At 43.7% G+C, this 21805-nt stretch overlaps 1 protein-coding gene across 1 annotated transcript in view; it reads right to left on the bottom strand.

Moving 5' to 3' along the window:
• The window catches only part of LRIG1 (leucine rich repeats and immunoglobulin like domains 1), a 124004-nt gene that overhangs the window by 59757 nt on the left and 42442 nt on the right, over window positions 1-21805 (bottom strand). The window contains exons 2-3 of the mRNA XM_004372769.2: window positions 15830-15901; window positions 7186-7260 (exon numbers count right to left, since the gene is read on the bottom strand). Coding sequence (XP_004372826.1) covers window positions 7186-7260; window positions 15830-15901 — 147 coding nt within the window. The remainder of the gene's footprint in view (window positions 1-7185; window positions 7261-15829; window positions 15902-21805) is intronic.

The raw sequence follows: 21805 nt of genomic DNA, 5'->3' as shown, positions 1-21805 counted from the left end.
GAGCATCTTTAGTGCTGCATCCATTTGCTGAAACATCTCAATTGGTATTCGGTCGATTCCTGGAGTCTTGTTTTTCGCCAAAGCCTTTGGTGCAGCTTGGACTTCTTCCTTCAGTACCACTGGTTCCTGCTCATATAGTACCTCCTGAAATGGTCGAACTTTGATAAATTCTTTTTGGTATAGTGACTTTGTGTATTCCTTCCATCTTCTTGATGCTTTCTGAGTCGTATAATATTTTCCCCATAGAATCCTTCAATATTGCAACTGGAGGCTTGAATTTTTTCTTCAGTTCTTTCAGCTTAAGCGTGTTCTTCCCTTCTGGTTTTCTAACTCCAGGTTTTTTGTAAATGTTATTACAATACTTTGTCTTCTCAAGCCGCCCCTTGAAATCTTCCGTTCAGCTCTTTACTTCAACATGTCTTCCATCCGCTTTAGCTACTCTATGTTCAAGAACAAGTTTCAGAGTCTCTTCTGACATCCATTTTGGTCTTTTCTTTCTTTCTTGTCTTTTTAATGGTCTTCTGTTTTCTTCATGTATGACGTCCTTGATGGCATCCCCCAATTTGTCTAGTCTTCAGTCAATAATAACGTTCAATGCATCAATTTATTCTGGTGGGATATACTCAAGATTACATTTTGGCTCTCGTGGACTTGTTTTAATTTTCTTCAGCTTCAACTTGAACTTGCGTATGCGCAACTGATGGTCTGTTCCACAGTCAGCCCCTGGCCTTGTTCTGACTGATGATATTGAGCTTTTCCATCGGCTCCTTCCACAAATGTAGTTGATTTGATTCCTGCGTATTCCATCCAGCGAGGTCCACGTATTGTTGAAAAAAGGTATTTGTGATGAATAAGACGTTGGTCTTGCAAAATTCTATCACGCAATCTCCAGCGCTGTTTCTATCACCAAAGTCGTATTTTCCAACCACTGATCCTCTTCTCTGTTTCCAACTTTAACACAGCAATCACCAATAATTATCAACGCATCCTGACTGCACGTTTAATCTGTTTTGAGTCATGCCACATCAGCAAATGAAGCTTTACTCCATCCACTTTGAGGAGGCAGCTCTTGGCCCCTCGTATTTTGAGTGCCTTCCAACCTGAGGGGCTCATCTTCCAGCACTATAGCAGACAATGTTCCACTGTTATTTATAAGGTTTTCACGGGCCACTTTTTTCAAAAGTAGACCACCAGGCCCTTCTTCCCAGTCTGTGTTAGTCTGGAAGCTCTGCTGACACCTGTCCACCAAGGGTGACCCTACTGGCATTTCAAATACCAGTGGCACAGCTTCCAGCCACCACAGTATAACAAACTGGCAGATGAGTAGTGGACATGAGGCTTAGGGTTTTTAAAACAAATTTGTCCTCCATTTCTTTCTAAGGAATCTGGCCACTATTAACTCTACACTCTTGATAAGGATGTGCTAACATCAGAGCAAATGAAACTCTAATGGCAAAGTAAGGTTTACTTTTACACCAACACCTGAATGGACTGGCCTTCCTTCAAAAGAAAGATTAAACTGGGTTCCCATGTGAGGAAGCCTCTCCCAAGTAGAACGTGGAAAGACGTACCTGTTTGCACATTTTCTAACTACAAACATGATTAGGCCCACACTTGATCTGATGATTCGTGGATGGTTCACCAGAAAAGCACTCCAGAGGAACCCTAGCCTGAAGTACACAGTGACCCTTTATCTCGGGGTGAGTTGCTATATCCACCTCACTTTGTACACACATCTACAATCCCCACAGATCCAGATACGTATAAATAAATACCAGCTTCACCCATCACAGATTACTCAACCTTTAAAACAATCTATTATTTCATGCTTCTGGGGATAAACATCATGTGCGAGAAAGATTTTTCCCATCAATCCTCTATTATGTCTGCAAATGATTACCTTCTTTCAGGTGAGGCAATATGGAGAAAGATTTAATGACAGCTAAGAGAAGGGCCAGAGACCTCAAGCCAAGTCCTTAGGTGGAGAGTAAATCTGCCTTCCCCACTCCCCCAAAAGACACACAGTTTTAGGAAGGCCAGCCCACTATTTATTACTCAATACAATTTCACCTGTGCTTCAAGCCTGATTAACAGCCTCAGCTCAGGCTCTGAAGCTGAGCTTAATTTTCCGACATTGATTTCTGAGTCCCTTTCTCCCTTGCTTCCAGGTTGGGCCCCGCTGACAGACTCTAATTATTCCCCCCAGCCCTAAGCGTCATCGGCAGCGGCTCAAATCACCACTGTCTCCCCTCCGAAGGCTCGCTCTTTAATTATGCTTTAATGGGAATTGATCTTTACATTAACAAGCCTGTAAAGAAGATTGATTCCCTCCCCCTTTTTTTTCCTAGAGGGTTTGCCACACACACTGAGAGTTAAGTATCCCTATTGATTTTACTTCACCAGCAGATACAGTGGGAGGAAGCAAGCGCTCAACCACCTGGGATCCTCAACTCCGCCCAGGGCTTCTTGCACTAAACGCACTGGGACAGGGGTCACCAACAGGATGCCATGCTTCACACCCCGCACGTTTCATTCTCTGGAAGTTACAATAAAGAGATTTAAATATTTCATCCTTTTTATTTAATCAGTTTTTCTTCAGCTAAGAAGTCACAATAAAATAACTGCTGCAGTTAAAGGCATCTCTGTCTTTCAGGTACATTTGCTAATATGAAAAAAATACTTCCCTCAAACAAAACTAGTTTTCAGATTAGTGGATACCAGGGGCTGAGGGGAGCGGGATATGAAAAGTCATGCTAATAGCTAATCGTTTCTTTTGGGCGAGATGAAAATGTTCTGGAATTGGTGGTGATGGCTACACAACATTGTTGATATACTTAAAACCACTGAATTAAACAGTTTAAAATGGTAGAAATGACAGTTTATACGACTTTTATCTCAATCAAAAAAGTAGTTTTCAAAAATGTACCTCCTACCCCCAAGATTAGGGATAAAAGGTATTTCAGTGCTTCTCAAACACATTTCAAATACAACATAAACCTAAACAGTTTTAATAGCAATGTCACAGCCACAGTAACTGTGCACAACTAATTTTTGCCTATGCCTCCTGCCTGATCTACGACAAAGGCAGGGGGACAGAGAGGGAACACAAAGCACCGTTAAGGAACAAGGTCTCACATATACCAGCAACTGGAAAAGAAGTTCCACGAACAAAGAGAAGGGCCATGTGGGAATGCGCTACAGTCTATGCACAGGAGACAAAGAGCTGCCTACTTTAAAACCAAACTCGATTTTACAGCAAGCTTTTTTACTCCTAGGACTGAAAATAATTTCCACTATAACCAATCTTTTCAATGATACAAGTGCAGAAACACCACAGGAAAAGAGGAAATTTTTCTTCAACAGAAATGTCACTTATGCCATCAGACAAAATTACTGTTGCCATGGGAATCACAACTTGAATTTCCTGGACTTGAAATTTAGAAAAAATCTCTAACACAAAAATCCACTGGCAGATGTCCCCTCCTATATAACAAAGGTCTGTTTCTCTTTCTGAGAACTATTTTATGAAATTAGCCCCTTCACTCCAACCCAATTCTATTAAAACGCTCTCCTTGAGTTTTATCCGTTTTTTCATAGAGGACAAACGGCTTCAGCGTGATTCTCAGAACATGATGTAAGTCTGCTCTTTGACAAATACCTTCGTTGAATTAGACTCCTTTAATCAGAAAGTATTCACCAACGCAATTTGCTGCATGACTCCAGTTTCCAAAACTCTGGAACTCTCATTTGAGACCACGATGTTAAAGTCAGGAGTAAAACATAACCTTTTCCCACGAGGCGCTCCCAACTGGGGCAGCTCAGCCAAGAGGGTTTGATGTCTGGGGGATCAGTCTGGGGGATCAGAGCCATCCATGTGAGCAAGCTGCAAGGTTTACTGTCAAAGACTCGAGAAGACAGAAAACCAAACACAGATGAAGCACCAACTTCCAGACGCAAACAAAATCCAGAGGCCAAAGTCCATAATTACAGGTGTTTGAGCTGAAAATCCCAAACCTATTTCTGTGAAAAGATATAAAGCAGCAACAGTGGTTACCAGACAGGGGGGTAGCTATTTTTTTTTGTGACATTATTCTCCCTGCTCTTGGCTTCAGGGTCGCAGAAGGAATATAAAAGCTGCAAGGATACTTTACCATCTGTTTTAGCCCCTCATTCAACAAAAGAGAAGAAAAGTAACTTGTCCAAGGTCACAACAGCATCAGAGGCGGAGCTGGTCCACTCTTTCTCTGATGCACATGCCTAAAACTTGTCCCAAGAAAGCCATTCCTCTAACTCAGCCAGCCTCAGCAGACACCAGCTCTATTCTCTTTGGCACGTTTTGATTATTTTGTGGTCCTCTGCCTGTCCACAAAGGGGAAATGGGAACAAGAACTTGGGATTTAGGACTACAGGTGTGAATATTTATTGAGCTAACTGAACCTGTCGATTCCGACTCACAGTGACCGTGCAGGACAGAGTAGAAATGCCCCATAGGGTTTCCCAGGCTGTAATCTTTCCGGGAGCTGATCGCTGGTCTTTCTCCTGCAGAGCAGCTGGGGGGTTCAAACCACTGACCTTTGGTTAGCAGCCGAGAGCTTAACCACTGCACCACCAGGGCTCCTTTTGAGCTAACTAACCTAAGACTTCTCAGGCAATGTGTTGGAGGCTTTGAACCTTCAATCCTCATGAGATCACCTCGGGAGGGACTCTGGACCACAACCCCAGCAGCACAGAAGGAGCTTACTAAGCTCATTGAACACAAAACACATTTTCGTTCTGAAAAGCAACAGACGCATCAGCTAAATGTGCTCTTTGAAGCCTGAACAACTGGAATCAGCACGTGGAGGGAGATGCTAAGTCGTCCGCACGCGGCGGTCAGGACGGAAAAGGTGCTGCTTGGCCTAAGTGACGCCCATCCACCGTCCGCCCTGTTGTCTACTCCCCTGTCCTCTGTACGGTCCACTTGGGAAATACAGAAAGGCATGAGGGAAGAAAGGAACACTGTCTATAATCCTGTCACCCAGATGTCCCACTGCTACCCTAACTTCTGCAGGCGCTAGCTAGATCCAGGCATCCGGTCTAAGATCAGGGAACACAGGCCCAGCAAGAAAACTGCAGACCCTTAAGTTTCTGGCAGTTTCCGAGAAATCATGGATGAAGTCAGATGCAGACCAGCTTCACACCAATGCTAACCTGCATTTTCCAAACTGAATCAAAACCAGGAGAGACTCCACACCAACCCCCTCATCGCTTTACATATTTAAACACTATCTAATGGAATAGCAGGAACCAGGCCAATCAGCCCCACTGCTCCTGGCACTTGGGGCAAGGAACAGAAATATATTTTTACTCAGCAAAGCAAGGTGTGACTCAAAGTGCCCCAGGCCCCACAGGGCAGGCTGGGGCCTTGGGCATAGGGTGATTCAGATTCATCTGCCAACTCCTGCACGGAGGGCAGATAAAGGAGCAAGGCATGGGCATTTGTGTCAAGTCTCACTTCCACCTCTTGATTTTGCAACTTACAGGACCTCAGGGGACCTCTCTAGTAACAGAGATAGGAGCCGGCCCTGCCTTCCTCACACAGTGATGCGAGAACGTGAGGAGTTAAGCACCAGTGCTTCTCAAACCTACATGTGCAGGGAGTCTTGTTAAATGCAATTTCTGATCCAGACGGCTGGGGAGGATCCTGAGATTCTGCATTTCTAGTAAGCTCCAAGCTAATACTGTACTGCTGAACTGTACTTTAGGCAGCAAGGAGTTAAAGTGTCTTCAAGTGCTTTGCTTTATAGACACGTAAGGGATTATCAAGTCCCTGATTAGGCTCACATAAGGTTACCGAATTTAATCTAGCCAACATCTGAACACCTTCCAGATGCTGGGCACACGGGCCAAGTAGGTACAAAAAGAAGTCAGACCCTTGCCCATCCATCAAGGGAACCAAGGGCCACACCTTCGTTCTAGCACTTGACACAAATGAGGACTGACTCATACGTTTTGTGGCCCTAAAGGCAAGATCTTGCCAAGGCCCGAGAGGCTGTTTGACAACTAGCCACTAGGAAGCTACCATTTGTCAAAGACCTACTATGTGTCTCCCAGGACATCCGGAGCTTCATCTATATCACACTGCCCTCTAACCTCACTCAGCCTTTCCCTATGTATGAAATGGGCCAGGTGTGCACTTTGCAAGTGAGGAAATGAGGTTCAGAGAGGTTAAGGAAATTGTCATAACTAGAACCCAAGGTTCTCACAATGCCTTGGAAAGGGTTAAGCTCAAGACCACTTTTCTCAAAGACATAGCATCATGACATGACATGAACAAAGGGCCTGCTGCCAGCAGAAACCTGAAATCTGCAAGCTACCCCAGCAATCTTCCCTCCTGTCAAGTCCTCTGCTTGACCTATTAAGCCTGGGGTCAAGAAAAGATGCATACAGGTGAGCAAATGAGATATAAAACCAGCAAATCACGATCAAATAAAATTATGTGGGGCTGAGTGGAATCAGATAACTCAGTGTGAACAGGGAGGTGCTCCGCTTAGGAAGCTGCCAATAAAATCTGGTCAAGAAAATTGCTGGACTCACTATTGGTTTATCCAGAAAGACCTCTGGATGAGTTTAAATCAGCAATCGGTTCCTCCTGACTGCTGCTGGAGAAATGGGGTAATGCAAGGTGCTTAAATCTCTAGCCAAGGCTTCTAGCCAGAGCCTAACATCTCTGTGGCTTCCCTCCCTTCTTGTTTACTGAAGTCCCTTCATACCCTCTGCATACGCAGTGTGCTGTCTCTGACAGCCAACACTTGGTCATGACAAAATAATGCCTTACTTTTACATTGGTTTCAGAGGTCTGCCGGCACTTTCTTTTTAAAGCCATGAAAGTAAACTGAGTCACATTATCAAGTTCACTGGCACAAAGATGAACTTGCTGTCCTAAATTAATTCACAATAACTAAATAAAGCTTCCTTTAATCCCAGTTTATTCACCCAAGTTGTGGCTTAACCTCTAGGCATTAAAAAGAGCTATTTGCCCAAAAATACGTTAGAGGCCAAACTTCCCAGCTTTTCATTCTGCAAACCCCAAAACAGTAAGCAAGGCATTCGTCACGATCACAAATCTTCCTGCCACCAAGTATCAGCAAGGTACCACCATGGCCTCACCACACAGCCCAGGACTTCCTGATCGCATCCACTTACAGAAAGAGCGAGACAATGCGAGACGAAGCAGCACCCAGGGACGGGATGGCTGTCAGCTCATTATTACTGAGGTACCTGTAACGACAAGAAGAAATTAGTCATGTAAATCATTTCAATTAGTAGTTTGAAATTATACAGTGCATGTGGGAAGGAAATCACAAAAACATTGCTGAATGAGGCATTGCGAGGCTACATACTAATGTTAGATAAAAGATAAAGAATTTAAACGTGAAGTCTTTAAAAGAAGAGAGGTGTAGGAGGTAACAAAAATCAACCATTTACTATACCCACCGTTTAGAAATAAAAACTAAGGGGAAATATATCCTATAATACATCTAGCTCAGAAATCAGGACCGACAGGCAGGGGGCAGGGAGAACAGGTTCCGAATAAAAGCGCCCCCTAGAGAACATCAAAGAGCCACTCCTTGTGGGCCGAAAGGGTCAGAAAAGGCTCTGGAGGGGCGAGACCATGCCCTCCCGGTGGTTTCACACATCTGTGAAATGGGGCTCTGCGAACCACCATTCTGCCCTCGCCAAAGGGCAACAAACGCCAAGGAGAACTGGAGGCTCACACTCCCCGTGGTGTTCTGAGGGGCTGTGACACCCGGGGCCAATGGGTCTCGATGCCCCATCTGTGAAAAAACAGGGACTTTCATCCATCTGTGATTCCACACACACAGACACACACACAGACACACACACACACACACACACTTTTACATGTAGATACCCTGAAACTCCTCTGCAGACAAGAGACGGTCTCCAAGCACCCTTTCCCGTTCAAATACTCTAAATCTGTGTTTCCTCTGTTAATATCACTTAATGGAAGGGGAAGCCCACAGACCAAAGCACAGCTTGCCTGGTCTGCCCCAAGAGGCTCTGCAATCCGGCCTCCTTACATGGAAATGTATTTCCAAATCTGGGAAGAGAATCCAAAACCAGACTTGCAAAGTGAGCCTAAACGTCCTTAAGAAGCCAGAGCACATTGTTCAGGCTTTCTGCTGGGTGACAGGCTGTAAAAAAAACTGTATCCGAGATGCAAAATCAAGGCAATAAAGTTGGGCTATCTCATTCTCTGTTTTTTTTAAGGGAGGTATGTCTTATATAAAGCAGCTTGCTACTTTTTGAAGACAAAGCCACTGAAATGACAGCTGTATTCATATAAGTGTACAGCTAGCATTTGCCTGAATAGGATAATCTAGTTATCTGCCATCTTTTATAGAAATGAATTTTTAAAAAAAAGGAGAAGAAGGAAAGGCCTTGAATTATCCCATTTGCTTTCTTTAGTGCCAAAACCAGTTACGGATGAAGTCTGGCCATTACTGGGCTCTGGGACATAGGCTGTCTGTTTCAATAGCTTCATGACTGAAGCATCTGGCAGAGAGAGCAAATCGTATCATGTGGCAAATCCTTTCTCCACTTAAAGAGCCCTTGTTTGTGTGTTGAAATAGACAATTAATTACTTTAACAGTCTCTTATCTAACTGTCCCCCAAATCAGATTGTTTCTGCTTCACCTTTTATCTCCTCAACCCTGCTGCCATCCATGTCCCATCTTGGTGCAGGGACATAACCTCTACTAATAAATTACCTAGCAATGCATTCATTACTAAACAGACCCTCAGATTTTATCAGAGCAAGACAAACTAAGGGCAGGGGCCTGTGCCATAGGCAGCCTGCTAATAATTCTTCATTTCTTAAGAGATTTATTCTACAACACAGACGAGGTGGTATTAGCAGCAGCTAACTTAGGGACTTATCATGTGCCAGGCATGGTTCTAACAGCTTTTCAATGTACTACCTCATCTTTAAGGCAGCTGGGTGGCACAAATGCTTAAGTGCTCAACTACTAGCCAAAAGGATGGTGGTTCAAACCCAGGCAATGGCACCTCGGAAGACAGGCCTGGCAATCCGTTTTGGAAAGGTGACAGCCCTGAAAACTTCATGGGGCTGCAATGAATCAGAATCATCTCCATGGCAACTAACAACAACCTCATCGTTAGACCCTTAGGAGATAGGTCCCATGCATATTTGCATCATACCAAGGAGGAAACAAACACTGAGAGGTTAAGTAATTTGACCATGGTCACACAGCAAAGTGGCAGTGACCCAGGGAGTCCAGCCCTATATATCTTCACAATTACAGCAACAACTTTACATACACAATGCAATGTCATCACCACGACTACTGAGTTAGGTACCATGTCCTACTATTACCCAACTCCCTATCTGACCGGTAATTTCTCTAAGTGTCAGCCAGGGTCACAAAGCTAGGACGTGAAACAGCAAGATCTGAACACAAGGAAGACTACAAAGCAGAGGACAGCCACAAGCTACAAGGCCAGCAAGCACAAGGCAACCGGAAAGCTCACACATGCTTATGCAACATGGTCGTTATTTTTCAGTCACCTTATGATCTGTCTTGATTTTAAACCTGAAACAGGGAGTGTGTACATCCCTGCAGGGGAACTTCCGCCAGAAGAGTGTGGTCTCAGCCCCGCTGTACACAGGACAAACTGCTCCACCCAATTTCGCAGAAATAAACGGACAAGGAAAATGGGCATATTAATATTTCAAATCTTGATGGAGCTGTTGGAGAGCAGGGTGTACAGGTGCAGTGGACCAGAGGGGGTGCTAGGGATTAACAGGGCATTTCAGATCTGGATTAGCAGCCCCGAGTCAACAGGTTCAGTCAGAAATAGCAGGCTCTAATCTCAACAGGACTGCTTGATTTATGAAGAGGACAGTTGGAGCCCAAAGGAGAGGAACTGCATGGCCAGATCACTTCTATTTACAAAGAAATGCTGGTGAAAAAGTAAGTCTGCTAGCTCCACCACTGCCGTCTTCCCCTTTGTTCACTCCATCCCTTGTTGAGACTAGAACGTGGGCTCAGAAGGCAATGAAGGCTGAGCCCGCTAAGACGCCAAGAGCTTCTTGCCAGACTGAAATCGAGACTGGTCAAAAATAGCGCAGCTAGAGCTTTGAGGGGAAAGGCACTCGGGAAGTTTAGCACTGTCTTCCTTTATCAGGAAGTTTCAGGAATTAAGGACTGAGATGGATGAAATTTTCCGAAGTATCTAGCGTTGTGCAGTTGCCCTTCCACAACTGCCCCCCCACCCAAAAAAAAAAAAACAAAACTGTGCTTCCATTCAAGGCCCTAGAACTCACTGGACCTTTTCCTCAGGATTCAGGGCCACGAAGTGCCTTGGAGGTATCAGAACATGAATCCTGAGGCTTGAGAAGGTATAAGTAAGATAAGCGGAGCTGCCCCAGGGCAGATACGGAGCAGGACCTTTCCCAGCTCAATCCACCAAGTCAGCGGGTTTTTTGGTCCCTCACCTCTCTCCAAAAGCTTCCATTTATTTTGGCTTGGTTAAAGGAAGTTTTACATTTTCCAAGATATAAACACTTATTTAAAAAAAAAAAAAAAAAGACCATTTCACAGTAATTATTATTATTATTTAATCAAACTAGACTTCAGCCAATAATGAAAAACAAACCAAAGGAATAATTTTGGGATTTGTTTTTTTGTTTTGTTTTGGCCATATTTATTTACTTACTGAATATAGCTAATATTAGCACATAGTAAACCATTTTGAACCATTTCAAAAAAGAATACAAGGCATATACACACCACTTCCAAAAAGACTAGAAGGAGTAGACAGTGAAAAATAAAGCTTCCCTGCACTTCAGTCCTCTGGTTTGCCTCCCAGAGGCAGCCCCTACGGCCAGCTGCTAGACATATACATAGCTTTTACATTTACACAACGGCTGCATGTTATACAGACTGTTGTTCCATACTGTAGACTTTCCCTCAGTAACAGATCTGGGAGATCGCCATTATTCTTTTAACCAGCTACAGATTAGTCCTTTAGTACAAATGAACCAGAAATTATTTAACCAATCTACAACTGGTGGGCATTTTGGTTGTTTCCAGATACAAACAGCTGCAATAGTCAAAGTTAGGCAGGAGGTTGTGACTTTGGTTGGTTGGTTTCTTAAAAAGGAGGAAGTCGTCCGTATCAGGTAGGTACACAGGTTTTGCAGTCAGGCCACTTAATCAGTAACTGTTATTAGCGCTTTAGTTACTTAATAACGCATACTATATGATTAGTTTGTGGAGACTTTATGATCTATAGTTACTATGCCAGATGGCCAGATAAAGTTATTTTAGCATAATGATATAGGACAATAATATAAATAATATAAGTAAAAGTAATAATATTATAATAATATAAATAGTAATAAGGTCTAACGCTTACTCTGTGCCAGGCTCTGTGCTAGGTGCTTTACATATAGTAATAACTCACTGAATTACATGCCAAGCCTTTTAAGGAGGTGCTAAATCATCATTCTCACCTTAAAAGAAAAAATTGAGGCACAGGCGGAGCATCAGACCTAGATTTATTCAACCCCAATTCTACCCTTTACCATTCAAAGGATCTTCAGCATGTCACTTAACCTTGCTGTACCTTAGTTTCTTCTTCCAAAAAATGTAAATAATACACGTACCAACTTCACCGGGTGTTGGCAGATCCCGCTGAAACAATTAAACCTAAGAGCTATCCAGATACACAGTAATGCTTAATATGTGGTGGTAATTAACAGCCAAAACACAGTGCCTCAAAACTACATCCCTTCATTATTTCACCCTCTCCTTTAACACACCACCATCACACACACACACTCGCACGCACACAGCTGAGACATAGGTGAGTGATCTTAGGGCACACCAAAGGCTTCCTCACTCACTGCCTTCAGGAACATTTTAGGTCAACGCCCCTGGAAAGCACAAATCTAGCGCTCACAGGCCGGGCAGCAGTAACCTGATCCATTTTTAAAGAAGAATATATAAATAGCCCCTCTTATTAATAGAGGAGCCTCTCTGTCCAGGACCCTTCACTGGAGGCACTCCCTGGTGGGGTTTCCTCAAAGCTGTGGCCAGCGACAACGGAGTGGGCAGCGACAGCAGAGCGGCCAGCGACAATGGAGTGGCCAGCGCAATGGTGTGGGCAGTGCAATGGTGTGGGCAGCGCAATGGTGTGGGTAGTGACAACGGAGTGGCCAGTGACAATGGAGTGGGCAGCTACAACGGTATGGGCAGAAACAATGGTGTGGCCAGCGACAATGGTGTGCGTAGTGACAACAGTGTTGCCTGGAAGCAGCCGAACAAGTGCCCTCATGTGCTCCAGCGGCCTCCCAAGGGCTCGCTGTCTCTGACGGGCCATGATGTTACGTGGTTCAGGAGCCTCCAGAATAAAACGACTGCTAAACCACCACACGGTCGCTCTGCCAGCCCGTGGTTCCCTCTCACTGAGCTTTCCAGGGTTTAGGAGAACTGACAGCTCCTGGGAACACTCGAGCCTAGTTAATCTAGAAGTAACTGTACGTCAACTATGATTTTTTTTCTTTTCTTTAGTATCCTTCCCCACCTCCCCACCTCCCTACTCCTGACTGCATCTTTCTGCCTCCACAACTTATTAGAATTCCTTCAGGGAAAGGCCTGGATCTTTATCAGTGAATTCATCCCATCTACCCTGGTGGCGTAGTGGTTAAGAGCTACGGCTGCTAACCGAAAGGAAGGCAGTTCGAATCCATCAGGTGCTCCCTGGAAACCCTATGGAGCAGTTGCTATGTGTTGGAATCGACCCAATGGCAACGGTTTGGTTTCTTTGGGTTTATCCCACAGGACAGGGTGTGACACCAGGGAATGGAGGCGGTCACAGTGACAAGACTTTAAAGGATTTGCTTCTTAATAATGCACTCAACTTCGGGGCTGTGAGGTTCCTAAAGTAGCAGAACAGAAAGGAAATAACATTAAATGAGCCCTTTGCCTGTAATAGGCCCTACACGTTTATGTACATCATCTCTGACTAGTAATTATAATAATCCCAATAATGGATTATCATGTCCCTGTTACAAGACAGGGAAGAGAAGCACAGAGGAGCTAAGTAACTCATCTAGGGACACAGACCCAGTAAGGGGCAGAACCAGAACTCAAACCCAGGTCTGCATGCTCCCAAAATATGTGTTTTTCTCACTATACCATACTGCACATGTAAGATGTGATCTCTGCCCTTACAATCCCTACACTCAGGAAGGTAGTGTCACCACGGAAGAGTATGGACCAGGAGCTAGACTGGGGGGTTCCGCCCACTTCCAAGGCTTCCTGTGCCAGGGTTCCTTCTACTGTCTGAAAAGGCGAGAGTAAGAATAATGAGTTCAGTGCTTAGTGCAATGGCTAGCTTACTGTCCATCTTCGTGAGTGCATTAGCGGGAGGAGAGAGAATCATACAGAAAACAGAAAGAGCACAACGTGCAACCCAGTGCATGCTACTGCCCATAAACGCAACGGAGGTTCAGAGGCGGGAGTGAAGGCCAGCTGTGGGCAGAGATGGGAGGCCAGACCTGAAGGACGGTGTGGATGCAAGTAAGAGGTAATCCTCTGAGCCAAGCAGAAATAGTGACACAAGGTTTTCTCTTTTTTTTCATCTTTAGTTGAATGGTGGGACTATGGGGGTTTAAGGGAGTGCAGCCTCAGATTACGGACAGGTTTTGGAATCAAACAGATGTGAGTTCACCTCTCAGCTCCATCACTTGACACAGAATGAGTTTAGTTAACCTCTCTAAGCTTTGGGTTCCTCCTCGGTGAAGTGGGACTAGTAATTATCTGTATCAGAGTTGGTGTGAGGACTAAATGAGGTAATATCTGCAAAAGGTTTAGCACAGTGCTGCTATGATTACTACCGCTCTTATTATGCAAAAAAAAAAAATTTTAACTCTCACAATCAGCATCCCCAAGGACGGGGACAACTCAGATGCTCTCAGTTCTATTATCTGGATGGAGCTTAAACTCCAGAAAGCACCAAGCAGAAGGGGACTAAAGGCTGAAGGTCAATGGAGCCAAGCAAAACAAAAGTTAAAAGTCCATCTGGTGGAGCGAGAGTCAGAGATAACATCACTAAAAATACTCAGAGAGTACCTACTACGCCTCCACAGCAGCTCTGTGGGTAATTCTCAATTGAAAGGGGTTCAATGACAGCTGACAATATGACCGACCATGGCCTTCAGGGCCCTACAGCATCCCGGCCCTGGCCAGATCCCCGATCCCTCATCCAGTTCAGGCATCCTGGCCCTGCTCCTGAGCCTTCCTTGGGGCCCCTGCACTTGGCATCCTCTGTCCACAGCACTGACATCAGCTCAATTATCACCTTCCTGACCACCCTGGGTCAGGTATCACCCCTCCAAAATAACAAAAGAAAGGAAAGGTCTTCACATTACCCTGCTCAATTTCCCTCCTTACACTTAGCAGCCTTGCTGGTTTCCATGATCTGTGCACGACTTCCCCATCCCAATGTAAGCTCTGAGAGGAGAGATTTGTCTGCAGGGGTGGGCATGGGTGAGGAGGTGCACAGAAGTTAAGGCGCTGCTGAAAAACTGAGTAGCTAAGATAAGGAATATATGAATGCAATGTATTTTTTTTAAATCAAAATCCAGGATGAACAAAACAGCAAAATTTTAAATAAAGACAGAATTGGCAACAGTACCATGCTGAGCCACAATGCAGCCTGAGGCAAAAGGAACAATCAGCTAACAGTCCTTCTTTAAATTTTTGCTATTTTGCTCATCATGGATTTTTTTTTGCATTAATTTTGATTTTTTAAATATTGCACTAAAATATTTGTCTTATATTCTGCGCCTGAGACCAGAGTCTCACTTGCCTCCCTGGTCCCGGCCCCACTTGTCTGTCTTGTTTGCTGTACCCCCAATACCTACAGCAGGGCCTGGCACAGAAGTGTAGGCACTCAAATAAATGTTAAATAGGGGCATGAATGATGCCAGAAGAAATACCCCAAGTTTCATTTTGTCCAATTCTAAAGAAAACCACTATGCTTGAAGATTTTACACAGAGAAGTGGAATATTCTAACCACAAGCACTAAAGATAGCCTGGAGTGGGGAAAACACTGAGTTATGAACCTGATGCCTCCTTGGGGGACCGATTTTGTCAGTCTGGGTGATCCTTTTCAGACCTCCCTCCCCCAACACCAGCCTGTTGACACTTTGGGAAAACGAGGACCCTGGACAAAGTATTCCAAGGCCACTTCCAACTCTGAGCTTCTTTACATTAAAACAAGAAGAAGAAAAGATTTGGGCATGATTTAAAGGACACTACAGAATGCCCAGCTCTGTTTGGAGGTAGGAAGGTAAAGGTAAGCCTCTATTGTCCAGTCTTGCACACCTTTGTTTCCTGGGGCACAAAAGGGTTGGGTCTCCGTCATATGCCACTGCTGAGCAGGCTGCTCCACTTGCCCGGGAACTAGGAAAAGTACCCACCCAGGTGTATGAACCCAATCAGTCCCACAAGGGAGACGCTTCTCCTATACACCCACCATGTACCTGGGATGTCCAGTAACTCTACACCACCTGGGTGGTACACATTCTTCATTGTCTGCCTAGGATGAAGAGCAGGCTGCAGTAGAGGAGAGGGGGAAGGACGTGGTAGGATTTGTTACTGACAGTCAATACACAGTGTTCCAACATGTTTACATTGCTGCTCTAGGGGAGTGAACAACACTGCCATATAAGAAGCTTTTCCTAAAGAACTCTCCACACCCCACACCCCAGAGGTTTGGGGAAGCACTCACACGTCCTGTAGGTTCCGCAAGTCCTCAAAATCAGCAGGGTCAACCTCAGAAAGTTTGTTGTAACTCAGGTTTCTGGTAAAAGGAAAAAGAAAAAAAAAACTGAATCAACATTTGGCATTTTACACAAGTTTCAAGAATCTTCCCTGCCCCTGCTCAAACAAAACCAAGCCATCTCCCTCAGAACTGTCCCTGCCTCATGTTATTTTAAGTAACCTTACTGATGGTGAGATTTACAGGTATCTCCTGCTTACCTGACATCCACAAACTAGTCACTCAAAGCAACACTGAAAACCTCAAATCACTTTAGGTTGGCTAAATCAATACCATTTCACCACTCTGAACTTGTAAAGAAATTCTAAGGTAAACCAGTGCTCTACCTACATTACAGTGTCCTGGTCTGAACACCTATCCTTAATGGCATTTTTTTAAATTAATGATTTACTAAAGCATCAAATTCAAGCAGGCTTCAGAAGAGGACGTAGAACGAGGGATATCATTGCTGATGTCAGATAGATCATGGCTGAAAGGAGACAATACCAGAAAGATGTTTACCTGTGTCTTACTGACTATGCAAAGGCATTCAACTGTGTGGATCACAACGAATTATGGATAACATTGTGAAGAATGGGAATTCCAGAACACTTAATTACGCACATGCAAAACGGGTACATAGACCAAGAGGCAATCGTTCAAACAGAACAAAGGCTACTGTGTGGTTTAAAGTCAATAAAGGTGTGCGTCAGGGTTGTATACCTTCACCATACTTATTCAATCTGTATGGGATCAAATAATCCAAGAAGTTTGACTATAGGAAGAACGTGGCACTAGGATTAGAGAAAGATTAACAACCTGCACCATGCAGATGACACAAGCTTGCTTGCCACAATCAACTCCCATGGAAGGAGCAGTCAAGAAATAAAACAACATATTGCATGGGACAAATCTGCTGCAAAATACCTCTTCAAAGTATTAAAGAGCAAAGATGTCACTTTGAAGACTAAGGTGTGTCTGAACCAAGACATGGTATTTTCAATCACTTCATATGCATATGAAAACGGGACAATGAATAAGGAAGACTGAAGAAGAACTGATGCATTTGAACTACAGTGTTGGTGAAGAATACTGAATATACCATGGACTGTCACAACAAACACATCTGTCTTGGAAGAAGTACAGCCAGAATGTTCCTTAGAAGTGAAGATGGCGAGACTTCATTTCACTTACTTTGGACATGTTATCAGGAGGAACCAATCCCAGAAAAGGACATCATGCTTGGTAAAGTAGAGGGTCAGTGAAAAAGAGGAAGACCCTCAAAACAGGATGAACTGACACAGTGGCTGCAATAATGGGCTCAAACACAGCAATGATTGTGAGGATGGTGCAGGACTGGGCAGTATTTCGTTCTGTTGTATATGGGGTCACTATGAGTCGGAACCCACTCAATGGCACCTAATAACAACAAAGCCTCAAATAACATCAAGCAGTGGCAAAGCATCTAAACCAGTGGTGCTCAGCCAGGGATGATTTTGCTCCCCAGGGGACATTTGGTGACATCTGGAGACACTTTTTGGTAGTTACAACTGTGCAGGGACAGAGGGAGGATGTGTTAATGGCTCCAAGTGGGTAGAGGCCAAGGATGCTGCTAAACACCCTACAATGCACAGGACAGCCCCCACCACAAAGAATATCCAGCCCTAAATGTGTCAATAGTAGCCTTTTGAGGTTGGGAAACCCTGGTCTAAACAAGAACCTAAGACTAAAAATTGCTTATATATAGTCAAAAATCACATGATTGTTTAGAAAGTGAACACGAGAAGATCCTGAATCATACGCATGTTTATGAACACTGTATTCCCACCATCAATGAATAAAATATGGGGAACGATCACCACACAGAAAAGAGGAGCCAGTTACTGGAAATTCATGTTGGTGTTCACCAGCCAAAGGCAGAAAAGGCCTCACATGTGAGCAGCCTTCTAAGGTGATAGCATCTGTCTACATGCCAGCAGCATTCTCTTCCCTTCCTCACCCAGCTATACCCTCAGAGGCGGACCAGGAGCAAGTGGGCCAGTGTCTGCACAGCTGAGTTTCTCTGGTCACACTCTCACCCAGACCAGCTGACTCAAGTCTCAGGAACAGAATCCACCAGTATTTGATCCAAACGGGCCCCAACTTCTTGTTTTGCACAGCACGTTGCTCCTTGCCACCAAGTACACCCAGCCCTGTGTCTGCCCAAGAGGTTAACATTTTTCACCTCGGCTATTAATTCCACTGCACGTTACTGCCAATTAAAGTCTCTAAAAGGGCACAGTGTCATGTAAGTGGCAACTGTCTTTTAAGCTTACTCCAGAGACATTTAAATCAATACTTGCCTAGAGCTGATAGCTATTTCACTGTGAACTCAGAGACAATCATTCATCTAAATAAAAGTCAAGCAGCACTGGAAACCAACGGTGCCTCTGTGTTCGTGGCACAACCTGGATTAAAAGCAATTTGTCTAGAGATTATATTACTATAAAGACTGAAGGTGGTAATTTTTTAAACCACAGATCGAAGTCAAGCGTGAGCTTGTCTGTGCTCGGGGGTGTTTATTAATGAGTGCCTACAAATCAACAGGCGAGACCTGAGAAAGAAAATCCACAGGTTGAGAGATAGACTGAAATTTTCTTCCTCTGTTTTAGCACATTTCATACATAAAAAAGGGAAGGGGGAATACTGCTTCCTGTGTGTAAAGATACCATGAGTTTACAATGACTGTAACTTCTATATTATCACCGGCCAATGGGAGTTGTTGAGCTGGAGTAGACATTACAGAAAGACTCTCAGAAACCACAAAGAGCCCAGAGGGGCAAGTCATATGGATGAAGACCCTGCCAGGTGTGGAATGAGGGCACCACAATGGTGCCCACCTGCCCACCCACCCAAAGGGGCACATGTTCCTTGCCTCCAGAAACAAAGGCCAGTGTAGACCAATCTTCTCCTTCGGGCTCACCATCTGGATTCTTATGTGAAATCTTTTCAATTCTTTAAAAAGAAAAAGAAATAACCCTGGATGAGCTAAACAAAACGTATCTGCAGGCCACACTTGGCCTGGGGACTGCCAGCTTTCAATATGATCTGGGCCACGGACTCCTGAGGCAATTAAGGTTCAAAGTGAACAACCTGTTTCTGGCTCACATGTGGGGCCAGGCTGGAGCTGGGGCTCAATGGGATCCGGGTCTCAGGCAATTAACTGGTGGTTCCATTGTGAACTATCTGGAATGAAATCACTTCCCTCATTTCCCATTCCACCAGTGTCCACATTCCTCAGCAACTGGGTATTAGAATAAAATCATTTTAAATCACAACACCCTTTGGTCAATCTTTCCCTTAAAGGATGGACACAATTTATTTAAATTTCAGAAAATGTTATACGAATTCTTCTTTTTAAATAAGTCTACTTGAGAAAAAGCCACTGGTGGTGCAAACGGTTAACGTGCTCATCTGCTAATTGAAAGGCTGAAGGTTCGCGTCCACCCAAGGTTTAAGGTGCCTCAAAAGAGAGCTCTGGTGGTCTGCTTTGGAAAAATCAGCCATTGAAAATCTTATTGAGCACAGTTCTACTCCATGAGTTGGAATCAACTGGACAACAACTGGTACCTGAGAAACAGTCTTCCATAAGCAGTCTCAGAACTTAATGCTGAGATTCCAACAAATAGCACAGAAAATAAAGAGACTTTTGAATGGAAATTTAAGCTCCCACTGAGTCGGTATGAATGCAGTGACCATTCTGCTTTTGATGAACCAGAAAAGCAATGAATACACAAATGAAGGTCAGCTGACTGTCGATAAAGCATACTTTTCCCCCTCAGAGTATCTACTAGCAATACAAAGAGAAGACAGGAGCTGAAGCTCAGGTCCCTTAGAATAATTTCGACTTCTGGATACAGAGCTGCCCCAACTTTTAAGCATGAGAAATAAAGTCCCATGACCTTCGACAAGCTGCTGAGCCTCAATGGCGTTTATCAAGAATCAGGGAAAATATTTACTACATGCTCTACATATTTATTACATTTACATACTATATAGTAATTATACATATTTACTATATATCGATTAACATAACCCAAAATAAAGATACTGTCTCATTTGCCCATTTCAGGAAAACAAACTCCCAGCATAACTTTTTAACAAAGTTTTTTTTTTCACCCTTCAGCAGCTATGCTTACTGACAATACTGATTTCTCAACAATTAAGTTCTTTCCAAAAGCTCAGCAGGAATGTAAATTCTCATCTCAGATCCCAAGAACCATCAATGGGTTAATCAGTGAAAAAGCCTTAATCAGGCCTTTCTTTCAGGTGGCAGCTGACACGCACACAAGTCTAAAGCATCTCACTTATTTCTACAAACATGACTGCCCCTCACCAGGCCCAACATCTGAATTTCTCTTCAGTTGAAGGTTTCAGATTCTCCTGTCAAAACAATTTATCTGTCAGCAGGGCAGATGCTGTCAAAAGCATTTCTGCATCTTTCAGTAGCAAAGAGGGGAGGAAAGAAACCTCAGGGAATTTAGTTACTGCCAACTGCGGCTTTCATTAAACATTTTGTCAGCCATTGTCATAACACAAATTTTCCCTGTTCTTGCACAAAGGGTGTGCAGACCACGAAACAATTGAGCCCTGCCATAGATATGCTTTCAGCTAATCTGCTGAAAGATAACTGTGTGGCCCACAGTGTGCAGAACGCACAACAGGCACCTCCGCAGAGAACAGCTCAAGTTTTATCCAGGCATGTCTGCAAAGCAAGCTGAACAGGGCACGACAAGTCTGCTCGCTGAGCATTTTTCCTGACGAGACCCCCAATCCGACCCCACAGAATTAGAAGAGCTAAGTCTTTACATAGCTGAGAAATCCTCACCACTATCTAAAGCTGTGCTGTCTAATACGGTAGCAACTAGCCATGTGGCTACTTACATTTAAATTAAATAAAATTAAGAATTCAGTCCCTCATTAGCTTAACAAGTAAAGAATGTCTATCTTGAGCATTGTGCTCTTTTGCAATCTATCTATATGGGATCAAACTGACAACAGCAAGATCAGATAAGAATCTTAGAGGGTAGTGAGTCTATCTATATTAATGGGAGAGGAACAACCCAGAAAGGTAGGATGAGAATGTTTGCACAACTCAAAGAATGTTATCATCACTGAACTGTACATGAAGGAACTGCTGTATATATTCTCAAAAACAAAAAAAAAATTAAAAAATTTAAAAAAATTAAAAAAAAAAAAAAACAGAATTTAGTCCCTCAGTTGCACTAGCCACATTTCAAATACTCAAGAGTCCCATGTGGCTCATGGCTGCCATACTGGACAGCGCAGAAAGAGGACACTTCCTTCACTGCAGAAATTTCTACTGGGCAGCGCTGGGTCCAAATTGAGTGAAATGGAACCTACAAAATAAACTTGGATTTTTTTAAATAAATTTGAGTTTCCAATAATTCAAGAGCTCTGTTTAAACTATGGTGGGGAATGGACATTGATATTAGCCCAAATTATTTAGGCAAACAAAGTTCTTAACCATCCCGATAGGGGAAGAGCCTCTGAAAACTCAATTCCCAAGGAAGACAACCTTAGAAAAACATGCTCTCTGAGTGTAATTCTATAGGTCTAATCATTATTTATATAATCTGACTAGCATCTTCCTGGACTACAACCAGAACCATGTGTTACAAACTTGCAAATGCCCTTCAAAAGCTGGCGAACAATAATTTGTTGACTCCTGGGAAGTTGAGGGATAAAAAGTTGCGTTTACTTTTGAGTAAGTTGTGATGAGGAAATAACCTAGCATCCTTAGAAACATAATTAGCACTTCATCCACAAAAGCAAGCACGGCTCAGACTACTGACTATATAAGCAAAACCTCTCTCTGTAAAAGAGTGTCAAGCATGCATGGTTCTATTTTTATTTTTTATATATATTTTTTTTATTGTATTTTAG

This window comes from Trichechus manatus, unplaced genomic scaffold (genome assembly GCF_000243295.1).
Source record: "Trichechus manatus latirostris isolate Lorelei unplaced genomic scaffold, TriManLat1.0 scaffold00020, whole genome shotgun sequence".
NCBI classification, from domain to species: domain Eukaryota; kingdom Metazoa; phylum Chordata; class Mammalia; order Sirenia; family Trichechidae; genus Trichechus; species Trichechus manatus.
The sequence above is the reverse complement of the archived record's forward strand: the minus strand, read 5'-3'. Positions and strand labels throughout refer to the sequence as shown.